The sequence below is a fragment of the Lacerta agilis genome, chromosome 1 (assembly GCF_009819535.1).
Source record: "Lacerta agilis isolate rLacAgi1 chromosome 1, rLacAgi1.pri, whole genome shotgun sequence".
Classification (NCBI taxonomy): Eukaryota; Metazoa; Chordata; class Lepidosauria; order Squamata; family Lacertidae; genus Lacerta; species Lacerta agilis.
Genome location: NC_046312.1, coordinates 83,556,031 through 83,574,973, shown reverse-complemented (window position 1 = coordinate 83,574,973; position 18,943 = coordinate 83,556,031). Strand labels below are relative to the sequence as shown.

Sequence of the window (18,943 nt, the reverse complement as noted above, 5' to 3'; positions counted from 1 at the left end):
AAAATAAGCTCAGCAGTCCATGCATGTTGAGACCATAAATACAACATTCCCAGTGTGAAGGCTGCCTGATGGATCACCCATCAGAATGAGTGCCATGGAGCTCAACTGCTGAGCTTTGGATGGAGAGACTGGCATGTTTCTTTCCAGGGGGCCCCATGTGCTCTCTTTCCTGCAGTTCCATTTTGCAGATTTGGCATTAACCAAAGCACGCACGTGTGAGCTATTGTGAGATGCCATGCAAAGTAGACATCCCCTAGGCTTCACCCAACAACAAATCTCATGTTTCCATCATTACACCCTCAGACACACACCATCTCCGATTCACTTTTATTCTCACAATAATAAAATAATTTACCAACCACAGTTACCATCATACTACATGCCTGCAGTGCCTGTAATGGACACTGGAGTCAGAGGTCTCTGTGCCCCCACCCTTCAATCTCTTGTTAGGAACATTTATTTTAAACAAACTCAGCATTTTTAATTTCTCTCTCTCTGTGTCTCCTGAATAACAACGATACTAACGACAACCAAAACAGGTCTTGAATTGGTCCAACGTGAAATGTGGCAGCTGGTATAGCTCAGTTGGTAGAGCACAAAGCTCTTAGTCTTAGTGTCGTGGGTTTGAGCCCCATGTTGGGTGAAAGATTCCTGCATTGCAGGGCGTAAGACTAGATGACCCTCATGGTTCCTTCCAACTCTACAATTCTATGATTTCAACCCAGGATTTAAAAAAGAAAAAACAGGTATTTTGTTCTGTAAGGGCTGCCTGCCACCTGAATGATCCCAGTGTGGGATTTGTAAGATACATCATGGGGGGAGGACTGAGTGAGGTTCTGCAGAAGGAACCTAGGTAGGTGTCTCCTGGGCCTTCGAACCACAGCTGGAGATGCCAGTGGCCAGAAGCAGCTGGAGTTAATGTCAGGGATTCCAGCTAAGCCCACTGGTGTGCAGCTCTTTGTGCTTCAGAGGTGCCAGGCTCACGACTAACGCCCATGTACAACCGAACCCCTTGAGTGCTCATGCACAAGTCAGAAAGGAGGAGAGGAAGTGCCAGGGAGATGATGTGAAACACAAACGTGCCAGGCTGCCCAAGCCGTGCCTCCTGCTTCTTGCAGGGCTCCACTGTACCCAGTAGAAACCACAGAGTCTCTGGAGCGTCCAGCAGGGGCCACTGTCTTCATTTGCAGACGCTGACCCACTCCGTGAGCCGGCACTCCTCGCAGGCCACGAAGCAGCACCAATGGAACTTGCAGTTGCATCGCTCGCTGCGCGTCTGCCGCAGGATGTTGTGTCCCCGCCCACAGCACAGGCTCTCGCAGTTGTCCATGCCCGGGCTGGTCTTGTTGCATAAGCGCCCTTGCGTCCCCATGGAGTCCAGTGCCGGCTCCCGCTCGCAGAAGTCCGGTGACTTCTCAAAGTAGATCAGGTCGCTGATGCCGGCCCGGCGCCTCTGGCGGGCATGGCTCAGCTCCATCTGCCCTGTGTTCCTGTTGTGGGGCCGGATCAGCATGGCCCCATAGAAGCGCTCCTTGAGCAGGGAGCCTACAAGACGGAACTCAGGGGTCACCTGCCAGCACGTCTTCAGTTGGCAGCTCCCCGAGGTGCCGTGGCACTTGCATTTCCTCCGCATGTTCTCCATCACCACCTGCCAGGGGCACAAGCAGACAGTGGTTAGCAGAATTCAGCTAAGGCTTTGCCTTGCACCGCAGTTTCGTATTCCCCTCTAGCACACCTTGTTCCCAATGGGCAGCTTGGCTTTGCCATCTCTTGGAACCAGTGCATGCTGCTGGGGCAAAGGGCTCTCTATGCAGTTTTGCCCAGTTGAAACAAGTGGCCACACAAAGGGTTCTCCAATGGCTTGCTTCATCTTGCAGGGCCAAAGAGAGCCACCAGAGCTCAAACTGCTACTTTCACGAAGCCGGATAGCACAAATCTTGAATACAGCAGCAGCCCAACTTTCCAGGTTGAAAGAACAGCACTAAAATTGTATATAAAACATGGCTAACATGCAAACTAACTAAAAACATATATAAACAAAAGCATCATTACATACAGTGTTAGCATCAATAACTGTTTAACACAAATGTAACTGCGGGCTCGTCCACACTTCCGCTTGTACCGTCCCTAGAAAACACAGGTCCCAGCAGTTTTCCACTTGACCCACTCCTTTCCAAGGAAAAACACGCTCTTTAGCAATAGAATGGAACAAATGGCAATCTGGGGGAAACCCAAATTTCCATTTGCTCCGACTGAGCGCTAAAGAGCAGTTTTCCCTAGTGGAAAGCAGCAGAACAAGAGGAAGTGTGGATTAGCCCTAAATCATGTGTCTGGATGGGCTTGCCAAAACATTCATATCCACACTTCCCTTAATCCCTTAACCTTTACTCTTTCCAGGCACACTGTGATTTAAAGCTCCAAGTGCCCTTTCCCCTGTCCCCTCTGGAGCTTTCCCTGTGAAAACCTGCTCTTTAAAGCTCAATTGGAGCAAACATCAATCTGTGGAAAACCCGAATTGATGTTTGCACTGGTTCAACTTTAAACAGTGGGGTTTCATGGGGAAAGCTCTGGGCAAAACAAAAAGAAAAAACTGCTCGGACAGAGTGCCTCTGCCTGGAAAGAGCAGGGCAAAATGTAAGTGTGGATAAGCCCTTCGGCAGTATAGTAGAGACACCTGCCTAACGTCAATAGGAAGAGAGTTCCAGAGTCACACTGACACAGCCACCACATCAAAGTGCAGAATTAACATTCTACGGCACTTGTAAAAAGTGCAAGTTAACACAGATCAAAGTGATCCAGTAGGCACGTAGAAGGAAAGGTTTAGGAAAATTAGTCCCAAGTTGTTAAGGGCTGTAACAGCTTGAACTCAGCCTGGTACATCTGAATTTCAATAATGTGATTAATCATTGTCACCTATAACGGAGGGAGCTGAGGTCCTTCCGCATGTGGGATGTAGGTGCGAGCGGCATTTGCCCTTCCCAGGATTCCATATAAATAGATCCAAACTGTTCCCAGTTGCTATGGTGTTCATTAAGAGGTGGGATGAGGATAGTTTGTTCAACCCTGTATGGGTGCAGCTGTTGTACCTGGTTACATGCAGCGACGTGCGGTCAGGGATTACACGGCTGCAAGAGGGTAGGGCTGTTTGCAGAGTGAGAATGAAAGATGAATCTGATGCTCTAAAATTATGCATCAGTAACTCAGATTTAGACAACATTCGTATCACAGGACCTTTTCATTTAAAAAGAAAGAGAAAAAAGCTGGCTTTTTTAAAAGGTACTTCTCTCCCCCTCCTTTATTTTAGAGTCTTGCTGTGAAGTACACAGGGCACTAAGATTCTTCTGTAACTATAAAAGCAAGAAGTGTAAAAGCTGCCTTTCGTGATTTCTGCAGGAAAAAACTGAAGCTAAAATGCAATTTTAAAAAATTTAAGCTGCAAATATGAACAGCACAATGTGTAATCACCCCTCCCTCTCAAATGGAAAGGTGTGTGTGTATACTACAGTACTTCCAAGTATTGAGCAACTGCATAGACAAAGGCCACAGAAGAGACATTTGAGTTTTGTTTTGGATTCCAAATTTCTGGTTCTGCGAGAAGAAATGTAACTTTCAACATCCTGATTTGGTTTCCCAAGCCCTAGCTATTGCAACTGTGTTTATTCTGAGTTTTACTTGATCTGAAGCTCCATCTGGGACTCTGGAATGAAATGATTATTGTTATTAAAGTGGGCCCTGCCCAAGTTTATCATCTGAAGATCAAAACGAGACACATTAGGGAGGAAAGAAAAAGAAAAAGGGGAAGGAGCAGGGTCAATCAAGACTCTTCAGAGTGAAAACAGAGAAAATGAGTTGTTTGCCAGGTGGAAGGGCGAGAAATGGGATCCATGCAGGGAACAGAGAGTGCAAGTTTAGGACTGATTAAAGGACTGGAAACTGTAGAAAGAAGGGTCTAAGCAGCAATGCAGAGAGAAAGAAGAAAGGATTGATACAGAGGAGGAGAACATTGAGATATCTGAAAATTCTCACAAGAGGCTTAAAGCTAAAACAGGGAGAAAGAAAGACTGCTGCAAACTCATCGGGATAACCAGCATAAATGATCTCCCTCCAGTACAGGGAAGAGCAGCCTACTTAATGTATGACCAACCATCTCCAGGGTCTTGAGGGAGCATGCTTTTGCCCACCTACTTGGTACCTATACTGAATGTTCAAGTGTGTTCTCGGTACTAGAGAAAAAGTCCCAAAGCTGAGATTCACCGGGGGGTGGGGGGTGGGAGTGGAATCACCAACTAAAGAAGGGATGGGGGAAACTGTGGTTCTCCTGCTGCTGCTGAATTGCAACGTCCATCATCCTTGACCATTGGCCATAGTGACTGGGGCTATCAGGAGTTCAATAACATCTGAAGGGCCAGAGATTCCCTGCCTCTGAGCTAGAGGATCCGGCCATAGCATCTATCTCATATTATGTTTGGATCCAGCTAAGATGACTGGTTTGGCACTGGGATGCAGAAGACCTTGGGGCTAATAGAGAATTAGATGTATTGTACAACAGAAGCTTCCACTTGATTGGCATGTAATGAGGCCCTGAAGATTAAGTTAACTCTCTGTTTGACCTTCCATGTATGCTTGGAAGGCCTAGGTCAGGTGTGGGGTACCTTTGGCCCTCCAGGTGCTGCTGAACTACATCTCCCATCATCCTTGGCCACTGCTCACACATGCTGGGCTGACGGGAGTTGTAGTTCAGCAACATGTGGCAGGCCAAAGGCATCCCATCCCTGGTCCAAGTATATTAGGAGGAGAATGCCTGAAAAGAAAGCAACAGGGAGGGAGGGTCAACAGTGGCTTTGGTGTAAAGGGCAGGGGGCTAAGCCAACACTCATGAGTTCCTCTAGGCATAAAGATGGGCAACTTGGAAAGAAGCACCCAAGCTGTGATTCCCTGCATAAGATCATTTTAAATAAATGGAACAAGCCTCAGCCTGGGATGGCTTAATGCTGGATTCATCCTGGCTCAAGATGCGTGGGTGAAAAGACTCGTGAAGGATGTCCTTTTGCTGGCTTCCTGGGCGGAAGTGCACTTGTGTGAGGTTGCTTCTACCCAAGGAAAAGCCCATGTGCAAAGCTGGTGGGAGGTGCTATGGAGAGAGGGAATGATCTTTATCCAAGTTTGGATAGATTAGATAGGTGGCTAAGCAGAGAAGCCTACTTGCTGCTTGAATGCAGCTCGCCCATCACATGTTGTTCCCTCCCTCTAAGATCTGGAGGGAGCAGGATTATGGCCCCCTGCCTGTTATGTGTATACTGAGGCCTGGAGCAGTGGTGGAGTGTGCTTGTACCTCCCCGACCGTCAGGCAGGCATGTTCCAACCAGGGGAGAGGTGACTGCCTCCAGCCTGGGAAATCCCGTCTTCCTAATGGGTGGGCGAAGGCAGGAGAGAACTGGGACTGACTGAGTAAACTGATGCCACTTAGTCCAGACACCACTATTAAAGGGGCAAAAGCCCTGCCCTCTTTGGCATCTGGCTAACCTACACCTTATCTATAGACTTTGGGGCAGATCCTACAAATGGATCCACATAGTCTCTTTGCCTTTCCCTGCTGCTTGATGGCATGCAGGAACACAGCTCCACCTTATGAATTTCTGTCTAGCTCAAATGGCTATTCAAAGTACAACATCAGGAAACAACAATGACTGTTCTATCTTGTGTCTGTTCTTGGAACAACAGGCAAGAGTGGATAAGATGGAGGCCTTGGGAAGCCCAGCTGCAAGTCTGTGCCCAGCTATGTAACCCATTTGAGGGGCAATTGGCAACACACCATTTCTCAGCATGATATACCTCGCTGGGATGTGTAAGGAAAAATAGAACAAATGCTGTAAAGCTCTTTATACACTGTTCTTGCTACTGGCTTGGACTTACGGCAGTCTTTTCTGCTCTGTTTAAAAGCAGGAAACTATTAATATCAGTGCACCTGGGAGGCATTCCAATACATAGTAGATTCTACCACAAGCGAATTAAGAATGTTATCAGGAAAACTGCCAATGTCTGTAAGTAAGGAAGTAAGGAAGTAAGTAAGTAAGTGAGAGAGAGTGTGTATGAATGAATGAAACAGTTTGCTACCCACCGAGCCAAACTCAGTGTACCAGTGAGGTACATCTACCAGGTGTTTTGACAATCACCTTGCTCCTGCAGTCCCAGGTAGGGGCAAAAACAAGTGTTATCAGGCTCCTGGGAACCCATAGTACACTTTTTATGGCAAGTCACAAAGTGTGCAGACCTCCTCCATTTAGCTATATGCCACCTGGTCCTGCATGCATATTATAGTAATTGTCAGGCAAGTGCATGTGTAGAGGGAGAAAATGGGACTTTGTTTATTCTGTATATAATTGTGTACCAAAAGCCCTGTTTCCATTGGACACAACTTTCGGCATATTGGATTGTGCTATCTTGACTTCTGTTCACACAAGTTTAGCATAGAGCCCACACCCATTGTCTCCTACTCTTTGGCCAGATAGCCAGGCATTTGCCTGGTTTACTTCTTGCTTACTGTGAATTGGTTCAAATATCCAGAAACAGCATTGAGTGCAGCAGGACATAATAGCACATGGCTTTAAGTCTGAAGGGGGTAGGTGTGGGTCTGTGCAGCAGGTCACCTTCACTTACATCTAACAACCTGAGACAGCGGTGCTTTAAAAAATAAGACGCTCCATATTCCAGGGCAGTATAACCCTGATTAATGGGTGCTGGAAGCAAAGAATAGGGAGAGGCTAGAGCCTTTTTAGAAGCTTCCCAGGGTGACCTGGCTGGTGACAAGAGGACTGGACCAGATGGACTTTTGGTCTGATCCAACAAGGCAAGTTATGTCCTTCATGGGTGCAGCTCTAGCCTTGCTAGGTCAGAGTTTTCCTAATGCCACAGCAATGCCAGTTGCCACAGATCCATCCCTTAACCAAGCACAGCAGCAGCACAGACTACATTGCCAAGCAAGCTCCTCCGTGCCTCTTAGAGGGGCAAAAGGGGCCAGGGCAGGCACATGATACCAGCCTGCAGAGCAAGCCAGTGCCATCTCTCCACCAAGTGCTAGCCCCACTGCTTGCACAGATGGTAAGATGGCAAGATCAGCCACACACACCCCACACATGCTGAAAGCAGCAGGCACCACCCCCTGCTGTGCAGGAACACTGTAATAAAGGAAATTAGCACCAAATTACAGAGCACTAATAGGCTGGAGCCATTATCCCCCTTGCAACCCACCTAGTGGTTTGGAAACCATTTCCTGTGTGCTTCCCCTACTGGGGAAGGGTGCTGGGGAACAAAGTTCCCATCCTGCCCAAGGCAGGGGCTTCCCGAAGAAACGGCGGGAGGACAATGCTGCTCCCCCTCAGAGAAGCCCTCCAGAACCATATTTCCTAAATCAGAGCTCTATACCATGCAAAGGGAATAACAAAAGGTCATTCACAGCAACCAGGCAGGGGCATGTCTTCCTCTCCCCCACCTCCGCTCACTCTCCAGCCCATTATGCTGAGCTTGAAAGTACAACTGTTCAAAGGACACCTAATCTCAAAGAACAGCTGCACAGTACAATCCTATTGCATGTTTACTTGGATGAAAATCCCACCAAGTTCAATGAAACTTACTTCCAAGTAAGTGTATATATAGGATTGCAGCTGTAGTGGGTTCCCCCCCCCCTTTTTTTTTTTCTTTTTAAAGAAACAAACCATGAAGAGTCTTTTCTCTGGCAAGGGATCTACTGCAATTCTGTCAGCAAGGGACAGTTACTGCAAGTGGGTGGAACACCCACCAGCATGTTCCAGGAAAGGCTTTGCAGGAGAAGCCAGAATGTGGGTCTCCTTGAATAGTGCTGGTAGGAGCCAAGGTTTAGTTTCTTCACTCCCAATATTCTACCCTTTAGGTCACAAAGAAAGCATCTGGTGGAAAACTAGTCCCAGGAGGGAGAAGGGCAGAGGGAATCAAAATGCTTTTTTAAAGAAAAAGATGCTTAACATCAAGGGTCAGCAACCTTTTTCAGCCGTGGGCCGGTCCACCATCCCTCAGACCATGAGGTGGGCCGGACTATATGGGGGGGGATGAACAAATTTCTATGCCCCACAAATAACCCAGAGATGGATTTTAAATACTGTAAAAGCATACATTCTGCTCATGTAAAAACACCAGGCAGGCCCCACAAATAACCCAGAAATGCATTTTAAATAAAAGGACACATTCTACTCATGTAAAAACACACTGATTTCCGGACCGTCTGTGGGCCGGATTGAGAAGGCGATTGGACCGCATCCAGCCCACGGGCCTTAGGTTGCCTACCCCTGCTTAACATGGTAAGAAATTGGGGAGACAAGTATCCTGTCATCATGGGCCAGTTCTAAAAAAAATCCTATTAGGGCTCCTCAAAATATGCCTAGTTTGTTCATATTAAGGAGAACTGCCGCTTTATTAAATTAACTTGCAATTGAGAGATGTCCCATTCCTCCCTCCCAGGTCTCCCCTCTAAAACCCACCACAAGAACAAGCCCTTTCTATCACCTTGAGAGCCAGGCTACAGGTTTGAAAGGTCTTTTCTGAAGAATGCTCTCTTGTGGAGCATGTCCTATGCCAGTAAACTCCAGTGAGGGTAACTCAATGATCAGGGCCATCTTAAGCATATCCGGCGCTGTGGTTCAAAGAACCCTCCGCGCCCCCCGCCCCCCCATTTTCCAGAGTTGCTGACCTTTTTACAGCGCTGCCGGCAGCAGGCGGGCAACGGCTGGAGGGTGGCTCCTCCAACAGGGAAGAGGGGGAGGCTCTGGGCATGGCACTGCTTTGGGACAGCGGCTGAGGGCAGTGAGCTGATGCCTGGAGGTGCCGCGTCCAGCCTCCACCTCTTCCCAGGCACCCTCCAGAACTTGGCACCCTGCACCAATTGTCTCTATGGGCAAGACGCCCCTGCCAATGATAGCATAAGGCTGGCAGAGGTAGGCAGCAAAGCTCTGCGATCAGTGCCCACTGGCTAAGTCCGATACACCATTTCAATGCACTGTAGGAATACTACATTGGGGCACTGTGGGCAGCGCAGTCCCAGAACCCAGCATGGGGTACCTGGGTATTGATGTGATGCAAACTGTGCAGCTGCCATGTGTTATTGCCAGGCCCAATCACCATTCTTGGTTATATGCCTCTTTGACAGGGCCTTTTGTGGCTCCTGTGCTACCTGGATCTTACTCTGCTGTCTCCTGGCAGTGACCACCGTCTTCTCATTGCACGCCTATCAAACACATTGATATCATGTATACACAAACACACACACCATCATTCTCCTGCTTCAAAGCAATTTCATGTTAGTCCTAAGAGATGAAAGACAGCCACACATTTTGGCTGAATATAGCAGTCAAACACTGTTCTAGCAACAAGGTGAGCCTTTCTGCTCCACAGAAGTAAAATAAGTGCATTCTTTTTAACTGCCACTGTTCAAAAGAAGATCAATGGGCAAGGTGCATTTGTAGCCAGTGTTCAAAACTCCCATTGTTCTAGGCACATTTTGCAACAGAAAATTTCATTAGGGTGAGCAGTTTCTGGGCACGGTACTGTGCCTAAGATTAGAACTGCAGAGTGGAAGGAAAGGAAGACCTTTTTCTGCCTCTCCACTTCCAGCTTCTCTCTAAAGACTGGAGAAGAGACCCTCTTAAGAATATTAGGGGGTGGGCAGGGGAAGGACTAGACCATGTGAAAAATGAACATAGTATTTTAGTTTTAGTTCATTCATTTTCAGCTTTGTATTCTTGTTATAAAAAGGGCACCTAGACATTCTGTTTGTAGCAATCCCTCCCTCCCAGCTGTTGGACCTTCTTCGCCAACCGAGTTTACGCAGCGACTGGGGCGATGGAATAAAAACTTGCCCGCAATATCTTTGCTTACTTTATTTTTAAATAATAATCAAACAGCTGCAAAACACCCCTTACCACCACCATTCCTCATCAGTACTCAACAGCATTCTTTCAGTATTCTATAACAGTACACACTACACCACTTGACCAACTTACTGATAAATACAGTTTTCAAATAAACAATTACCCTATCACATTGCTGCATTTGGTGCAGTAGGTAAACTCCCCCTGCTAATTAGTTAAATTGTTAAAATACCTCAGGTGTGCTGAATTGTCAAAAGCTCACAGATGTGCTGCCATGCAGGTTATAATTACAAACACACACCTCTGAGTAGCACCACTGACCACATCAATATTAAGAAAACCCAACACCAGCTCCTAACACTGATACTGCATCCTAGTATGCGACTCACTCTAAAACCTCTTTTTTATAGAGACACTTTCCGCCTCCTTGTTTTGCTTCCAGTGTTTTGGAAAATGGGCAATCCTTTGATGAAACACACTCAAGGCTTTCCCTGCTGGTCACTAGAATTAAATTTCTGGCTGCCATTAGCAGTCAGATTTATCGACTCTTGGGGATCCAGCCCCTTTCCTCACTGAAAAATAGTATCTTTTACATCATAATATCTTATACGTCATGTATCCCCCTAAGATTTTTGATTATTATTTTTTTAAGGAGATTCCATTATCAGCCTGGGCATATTGTTCCATCCAAGTATCCCATACATAACCTAGATTTCCCTGGATTTCAAAAGTACTGATTCTTGTACCAACCTTGGTGGAACAATGGTTCTCCTAAATGCACAGATACAAAGAAGTGGCAGATTGGTCTGACTCTGATGGATTAGGCAAAGCGTGCAAGGGCTCCTTCCTCCTTGTCAAGGAGCCAAAAGGTCAGACTTAGGGCAGGCTTGTTTACAGGAGGAAGGCTTAACCTGTATTAGCAGTCATTAACCTGGATTAGATTTCTCCCATATCAACACAGCAAGGGCATTTGGACTGCAGATTTTACCATTCCATCTCAAAGGAATGACAGAGAGAAAGGAAAACACTTCAGGCCAGTGATTTTCAACCAGTATGTCATGGCACCCCGGGGTGCCTTGAATGATGGTTGGGGTGCCGCAGGCAATGCTGGCCTCTGTCCCTCTTTCCTTCATTCCCTGCCTCCTCTGAGGCCCTCTCGCGTCTCTGTCTCCCAAAGGCTTGTACAGCTGTTTGTTGCAGCAGCCCTTGGCAGTGCTTGCATGAAGCAGTCTTGTTTAACACATACGTGAGTTACCGGTAGTTCTCAGTGGTATATATCAGTGGGACAGTCACCTGCTTTTACTGAGGATTCTTAAAACAGTTGTACAGTATTGGACCAACTCCCTAACTCACTGCATACCTGCTGCTTATTGTGTGAGAGGACTCCTGCACTTTTTACGATTTACACAGAAGGCAAAGCTTCACCATGTATGGCTTTTCACATCAAAGTCATGCAGAGACAGAAAAGCCACCCATGACCTCTTGTAGACAATTCTTGTCAGGCACTGGAGCACTTTCAGGATCTGGATGTGCCAGCCTTCAATACTTGTAATTGATGAACTCATATAAATAGAAGTTGACCCTATAGGACTGGACATCTCTTTTGTACACCTTATTTTGAGATTATTTATAAGTAACATGACACAGTTCATGAGCTTCCTTCTATCCCAATGTGATGTATCTCAAGTACTGATGTTCACTGGGGCTGACTTTATAGTTAGCAATGGTGAATCCAAAATAGAGTTCAATTTACCATACATACATTGTGGCCACTTCAGGTAATTGGTAATTTAAACATATATCATAAAATAAGCTGATCAGCAAAAGACTGAAGGCTGTTATGATGTGCAACAATCCCAAATTACTGCAGATTGTCTTCTGAGTTCAATGACGCAATTTTTAGGAACATTTCTTTTTAGGAGAGGTAATAGAGGAAGTGAGTGTGCTGGGAGAAGTCATTTTAAGGTAACAAGCTTTTTTGTCTGCAGTCATGCACCTATATTATTTAATTTGCAATGTTAAGCACTGCTTAGTTTTCACTTGCATATACTATCCTTGAGGATGTCTGGGGCACTAAGCTATAATTAGAACACTATTCTCTTAAATTACAAAAAAATGCATTGTTAAGTAATCTTTCTCTCTAAAATATGGAACACATTATACTAATGCTTGAACTCCTGCACTGGCTTCCTGCTGCTTTCCAGGAACAATTCAAAGTGCTGGTTTTGAATTTTCACCTAAACAACTGAAGTTAAAATGAAATTAAGATGTCTCCAATGCCTACTTCTACACTTGCATAGAGTGGTCACAGAATACACACAGCTCTGTTCACAGGTAAATACACTCTTTATCAAGTGCAGCCAAAAGCTATTTTTGCTGAAGAACTTTGTCTAGCAATGATAGTAGCCTTAAGATGTCCTCCGATCAATCACCTTGCTGCATAAATTAATCCATCCAAATGCTTGCCTAACACTTCCAGACTGTTGCCATTTTCAGGTGAGATTCAGGTAGGATTCATATACTATCAAATTGGGTTGTGCAATTATAGTTGATTGGAAAGTCAGCTAACAAACCCACCTCCCAAAAGATAAGACTTTTGGAAATAAGGGAAGCGATGGGATAATGCACTGAAAAGTGTGGGAGGTTAGGTGACACTGCATCAAAGCAAGTGTGGGATAACACTTGCTTTGATGCAATGTCATCTAACCTCCCTGAAAACAAATCAGAATGAATGCTCAATAAACCTATCACCTGGAAGCACCCTGCCTCTAAGGGGCTTCCCCATTCTCTTCAAGGGAGTGGGCAAGTCCATGCAGACATCCCTCTTTTTTCTGTTTGCATGTTATTAGAAATGGGTGCATCAGATCAGATAGGTGTACCTATACAATGCAGGTGAGCAATTTGCAACTTCGTGTGAGTGGCAAATGGGAAAAACAGGTGGAAAAGGACAAGGGGGGGAGGAAGTGGGTGGCAAAAACACAGAAAGGGAGTAACTGCACCCACTTCTGACTCTACTGCTGTCTGACAAATTACTCGCATGGGAATGTGACCCTCAAATGTGTCCATCAATAGAAAAAAGTTGGCCTCCCCAGCTGTACAACTTAGAGGTGACTGCACAATTTTTGTTAGGCTTACTTCCACTGAAAATGTTCATTGCCATTTTCTTCCCTTAGCAATTAACTTCTTCATCCATCTTTTGTTATTATAAAACCACTTTCTAGTTGCAAGTAATGAATTAGTAATAGTAACTCTCACTGGATTTTCCTGTAGAACTATTACAGTGGTACCTCTGGTTATGTACTTAATTCGTTCTGGAGGTCCGTTCTTAACCTGAAACTGTACTTAACCTGAAGCAACACTTTAGCTAATGGGACCTCCTGCTGCCCCTGCACCACCAGAGCACAAATTCTGTTCTTATCCTGAAGCAAAGTTCTTAACCTGAAACATTATTTCTGGGTTAGCGGAATATGTAACCTGAAGCGTATGTAACCCGAGGTACCACTGTAGTTGTGGGGGAATAAAGAGGCTTGAACCTAGCTCAGATCATGGGTGGCCACCCACTCAAACTGTTCAGTATTTTAGCATTCAAACCTAAATCAGCAGAATGATGTGCTTGACTGAATCAAGCTTTTCTCGAAACCTCACAAATGCTCTTCTCCAAGATGGGGGTTAATGCAGGGGGAGGGAAGCTTCTTTGACACCTTAAAAACTAAAATATATTGTAGCGTAAGTTTTGATGGGCCAGAATCTACTTTGCAAGATGCATGTACAGATAGTATCTCTACTATCTGCAGCTCGATGGTTCCTCAGGGAACAACAAATATTCTGAATACAGAGCAATTTCAGAGATGTGCATGCAGAACATTAAGCAGATCAACAGCTTCAATAATCATGAGCTACTTTTGTGCAAGGAGATGGGACAGGATTTTAAAAGCATGTTGCAAAGAGCTGACTGTGGCAACACCAGCTGCCACTTTACAGGCTCCATTTCACAAGGCAGTTTACACCAGGAAAATACAGTGCTGGAACTGGTCATTGTACAGTTTGTGCATGTCAGATATGCATACATTTTAGCTAGTAAATTTTAGACCAATTCAGGGCTTCTAGACATGATGGAGGCTATGCTCTACCTCCAGTGTTAGAGGTCACATGCTTCTGAATACCAGTTGCTGGAAACTTCAGAAATGGAGTGTTTTTGTCCTCATGTCCTGTTTACAGGTTTCCCACAAGCATCTGGTCACCCACTGAGAGAACAGGTTGCTGGACCAGATGGGCCATTGGCCTGGTCCAGCAGGACTCTTCTTATGGCAAAAGTGAAAACATGGTCTTCTATATTTACTTTAAGAATTTGCTCCCTTGTGCCACTCATGAAGGTATCAAGGTATGAAAACCGTGCCTATGTTGGACAGGTTGCTGCTGCAGTTCTGGAGCCAGATCTATGCTCACTTCTTAGGGAAAGCAGAAATCTCCAGAGCAGTGTAAGAAAACAGAGGGTCCATCTCTTGCAGCATTCTCATGCACATTCTAGTCACGGTGGGATAAATAGTCAACAAATAGATGAATACAGTCCATGCCCTGCTTGCTCTAAGCATTCAGTGATTAGAAGTAAACTGCTTCTAATCATGGGTGTTCTATTTGCTTTCTAGTGAGCTTGGAATCAGACTTGAGTATGCGAAGCAATAGGGCCTTTGCTTATGGATTAAGTAGTTAAACAGAACAAGAAATCTCTTGCATTACCATAATTTTCTTGCACGTTCAATACACTTCTGCTTCATCTAAAATGCAAGTATGAGAAGCTGTGCATTGGGGAAGGAGAGATGAGGATGGCCCTACCATGCTATCATTTCTGCTGGTAAACAAACCACAATTGATGCTGTTGGTTTTCAGATTGCTCCAGGCAAGGATCAAGCACTGGCAGAATGCAAGCACAGTACACTATGGGAGGGCTTATCCACACTTACCTTTCCAGACATGGCCCACACTTTAAATCTTCATGTCCAAACACCATTTCTCCCCACCCTTCTGGAGTTTTCCCCATTGAAACCTGCTCTTTAAAGCTCAATCAGAGCAAACAGCAATATGCCAAAAACCCAACTGATGTTCATTCCCATTGAATGCTAAACTGTGGGTAAGGAAAAAGCTCCAGGGCAAAAAAAGAAAAAGAAAACAAATGCTCAGACACAGAGCTTTTAAGCACAGACTTGTGCCTGGAAAGAGCAGGGCAAAAGGTAAGTGTGGATAAGCCCTGACTCAAGTCTGCAACTGATTGCATCAGAAGTTGCCATCACATTAAATGCAGACAGCATTTCTCAGTTACGCCAGCCCTGTACAAACCATCTTGGACCAACCAGGTAGATGAGTGTCTCGAGCTGGAATGATCAGCCTCTTTTATTTCTATAGATCAGGAACTGTCTGGGTTATTGACTCCCTCCCAGAAACCTTTTCCCAAGCCTTGACTCCAAACTCCCCACCCAATCCGTCGCTGCGCTTTCAGCTTACCTGCCGGCCAACACGGTTGTTGTGCAGTCTCATGCGAGAGTGGATGTCTCGGTAGGTCTCCCGGGAATCTAAGAAGTCCTTGGAAAATTTCTCCCCATAGTCCACATCGGGGCTGCAGCCCCCCCACTCCCAGGAGTCTTGTAGGCCTGGGGCCTCAGCTGGCATGTGTTCCAAGTGCACTCCATGCATCATCCCCTTGCCTCGGTTCATGGCCTCCAGCTGGAGACGGTGCAGCTTGAGGCGGAAAGCTTCCTCATCCCCACGGCGCTTCTGGTCACAGCCACATGCCTGCAGCTTGCCCAGGGAGCATGCATTGGAGACAGCATGTACCACCCCTGCGGCTGCAATGGCATAGGCAAAAGCACTCTCACGGAAACCTGCAAGAAAGAGCACATTTCACTTAGTCACCATTGCAAAGCTCAGCACCCACATGAGATCCTCCATTGCACTTGCACAGTACAGTTGTGTGAAGGCTTAATGGCTTGCCCATGAGCTTATTCCAGGGATGGCGAAACCTGAAAGGGATGGCCCTTCAGATTTTGCTTGGCTACATCTCCCTTCATCCTACACTGGCTGGGGTTGATGGGAGTTGGAGTCCAACAACACCTGGAATGTGATTAAGATTCCCCAGTCCTTGTTGTGGCCCCCTGCTGTCAGACACATAGCAAGCATTCCAACAGGCATGGCCTTTTCAAGTCACAGCACTTTACACCTTTGGCAATCCTATCCCCTCAAGTAACAGAGGTTTCAGGCAAGGGATTTTGGGGGATAGGTAAAGGGTTAACCAGCCCCTCTTCAGTGCCACAGCCCTACCCTTCATCCAGCCCCACTCCCCAGCAGCTGCTTTTAACCAAAGAAAAAGGCATTTGGAGATCTGATCATAGATCTTCCATATCACACTGTCTTTTGGCCCATAGGAAAACAACAAACTATGTTCCTTGATAAAGATGAGGCGGCAGTTCTGATCCCAGCCCCTCAGGAGGACAGATAAGGGACTGGTGTCCTTTTATTTCAGACAGCTGCTCAGCTTCAAAGCTTAAGCACTGCCTGATTGTTCATACCCTTGTCTGATGGCCTAAGGCCTGTGAATGCTATCTTGTCAAACAGTCCCTGTCGCCTCCATGGGTGATTAGCTCCTAGACCTCTATATGTGCACATTGGGAGAGGAGTGTTCTTTGGCTCCTGTACCACAACTCTTGCTTCACAACACAATAGGCCACGCTTGTGAAATAGGTGAGTAGAGTTCACCTCCAGATGATTAAGGAAGAATGAGTTTGCAAACTGGAATAAATTTATTCCCCCACCCCCACCCCAAGCCCACTTCACTCGTGTGATCAAGTGAGCTATTACAATTTGTTCTGGCAGGGGCCGGGCTGGTGACTTTATAGACAGAGTCTGTACTAGGCAGCATGAGGACTATGGGAGAAGGAGATACAGGGAAAACAGGATCTTGCCTGTGTATTCTTGGCTTCCTCCTGACATGCTTATCTGAACATGGGGGTACAGGTGAGTCAGATCTGAACACAAGCTGTGGTAGCTCCACACTTTCACTGTCCAAATCTGTAGCAATTTCTTGCTCTTGTCACCCGCTTCAGTCTCTGTTGAATGATGTACAACTCCTACTATGCTGAGGCTACTGGTCAATAGTCCTGAGTTATGACTACCTCTTGGGTGTTAATGTTCTGGGGTGTACTGAGCCTCAGTCTCCACAACACAGTCCTCTTCCCTCTGCTACAAGAGGTTCTTCACTGACCAGCTGACCCAGATAGACAGAAACAGAAACATGGAGCAGTTACTGCTTTCCTCTCCTCCACCAGGATCCAAGGGGGCAAAAGGCAAGACCTTGCAGCTAAGGCTTCTTTGGCAGCCATGGTAGTTGCTGCCTTACACTTTCCAGAATGGAGTTCCATCCAGCATTCTGGGCTTTGAGCCCGGAAAGCCCTAGAGACGACCATGCCAGGGTGAGAAGATCCCACTAAGGCCCACTGCAGCAATGGACAAGGCAAAGAGCTTCCTGTTTAAACCAACCTTTGAAAACTAGGTGCAGAGTATGTTGACCACTAGACTGCTATCTGGGCAATCCATATTTTAATGCTGGTTCTAAATGTGTTTTGTTGTATTTTAACTATTGCTTTTGACTACTTTGTATTTTATAACAATTTGGGGGAAAGGTAGGATATTAATTATTTATTTAATATAACAGGCAGACTAGGCCTATGCTTACTTATTACCTTAAAGGTAAAGGTACCCCTGACCATTAGGTCCAGTCACGGACAACTCTGGGGTTGCGTGCTCATTTCGCTCTATAGGCCGAGGGAGCTGGCGTTTGTCCGAAGACAGCTTCCAGGTCGTGTGACCAGCATGACTAAGCTGCTTCTGGTGAACCAGAGCAGTACACGGAAACGGCGTTTACCTTCCCACCGGAGCAGCACCTATTTATCTACTTGCACTTGTCGTGCTTTCGAACTGCTAGGTGGGCAGGAGCTGGGACCGAACAACGGGAGCTCACCCCGCCACGGGGATTCGAACCGTCGCCCTTCTGATCAGTAAGCCCTAGGCTCTGTGGTTTAGACCACAGCACCACTCATGTCCCTTACTTATTACCTTACTTATTAGAAATTATTTCCCCTGTACACAATGGACCTCACTCCTAAGCTAAAAGAGTGCACAGGGGTGCAGTGTTAAGGTAGTTGTCCTTTAGTCCCCTGTGCTCTGGTGTCATACTGTTACTTGGATCTCAGGCTGCTGCCAGAGGCCAAACGTTGGGGCCAGGAGTTGTACTAGGTGACCTTGGAGATCCATTCAGACCCTCCAGTTACGAGCAATTAGAATGGGGAGGTGAGGATGGGAACTCTTAGGCACCATAGAGTCTCTCACCATTGCAAAGCTTGCCAGCTATAATTAGAGCACGTTTCTGGCTTTGGCTTTGTTTATACTCTCTGAGATGCGCTGGAGTCACGCAAGCTCCCACAGCAGAAGCTGCAGGCTGCAATCCCCATAGCCCAGCATTGTTTCACTGTGCAGAGGGGAATTTCCAGAACTGAGTTTATCAATGAGAGAAGACAAACTCTGCTCAAAAATGTGCTGCCAGGGAAGGTTTCATATTACAAGCACTAATACATGTGAGAGCGCGCACACACCCCATGACAAAATATCCTATGCACGCAGGATTAAGTATGTGTGTTTCATGAAGTATGCAAGTACACGTCAGATAGATAAGATTTGCGATTAAGTGTGTTTATGACGGGTTGGTGGTTTTTATTTAGGACAATAGAACCGGCCAATAAGCTGATTGCAATCTGGCCTAGTAAATCAGGCTAACCAGTTTCCCAACTATCCAGTATGTTGTTTTGGCTTAGACAGGCATTAATGAGAAGTCTTGGAATTTTAATTTGCAAACATTTAACTCTATTCATATATGCAAGTGAGCAATGACAGCTCATCTGCCAGGAGAGGTAGCAACCCTATAAACACCCCAGTTTTCTAAGCAAGACCCAGTGGAACCTGCCAAGAGAATTCCATAGGCCCCAATGACACCTGTTTGTTTA

At 46.1% G+C, this 18,943-nt stretch overlaps 1 protein-coding gene across 1 annotated transcript in view; it reads right to left on the bottom strand.

Annotated features, from left to right (window-relative positions):
- Positions 1-1,112: 1,112 nt before the first annotated feature.
- Positions 1,113-18,943, bottom strand: part of WNT10A (Wnt family member 10A) — a 44,845-nt gene continuing 27,014 nt past the window's right edge. The window contains exons 3-4 of the mRNA XM_033160666.1: positions 15,396-15,772; positions 1,113-1,648 (exon numbers count right to left, since the gene is read on the bottom strand). Of these exons, the coding sequence (XP_033016557.1) occupies positions 1,181-1,648; positions 15,396-15,772 (845 nt within the window). The 3' untranslated portion in view covers positions 1,113-1,180. The remainder of the gene's footprint in view (positions 1,649-15,395; positions 15,773-18,943) is intronic.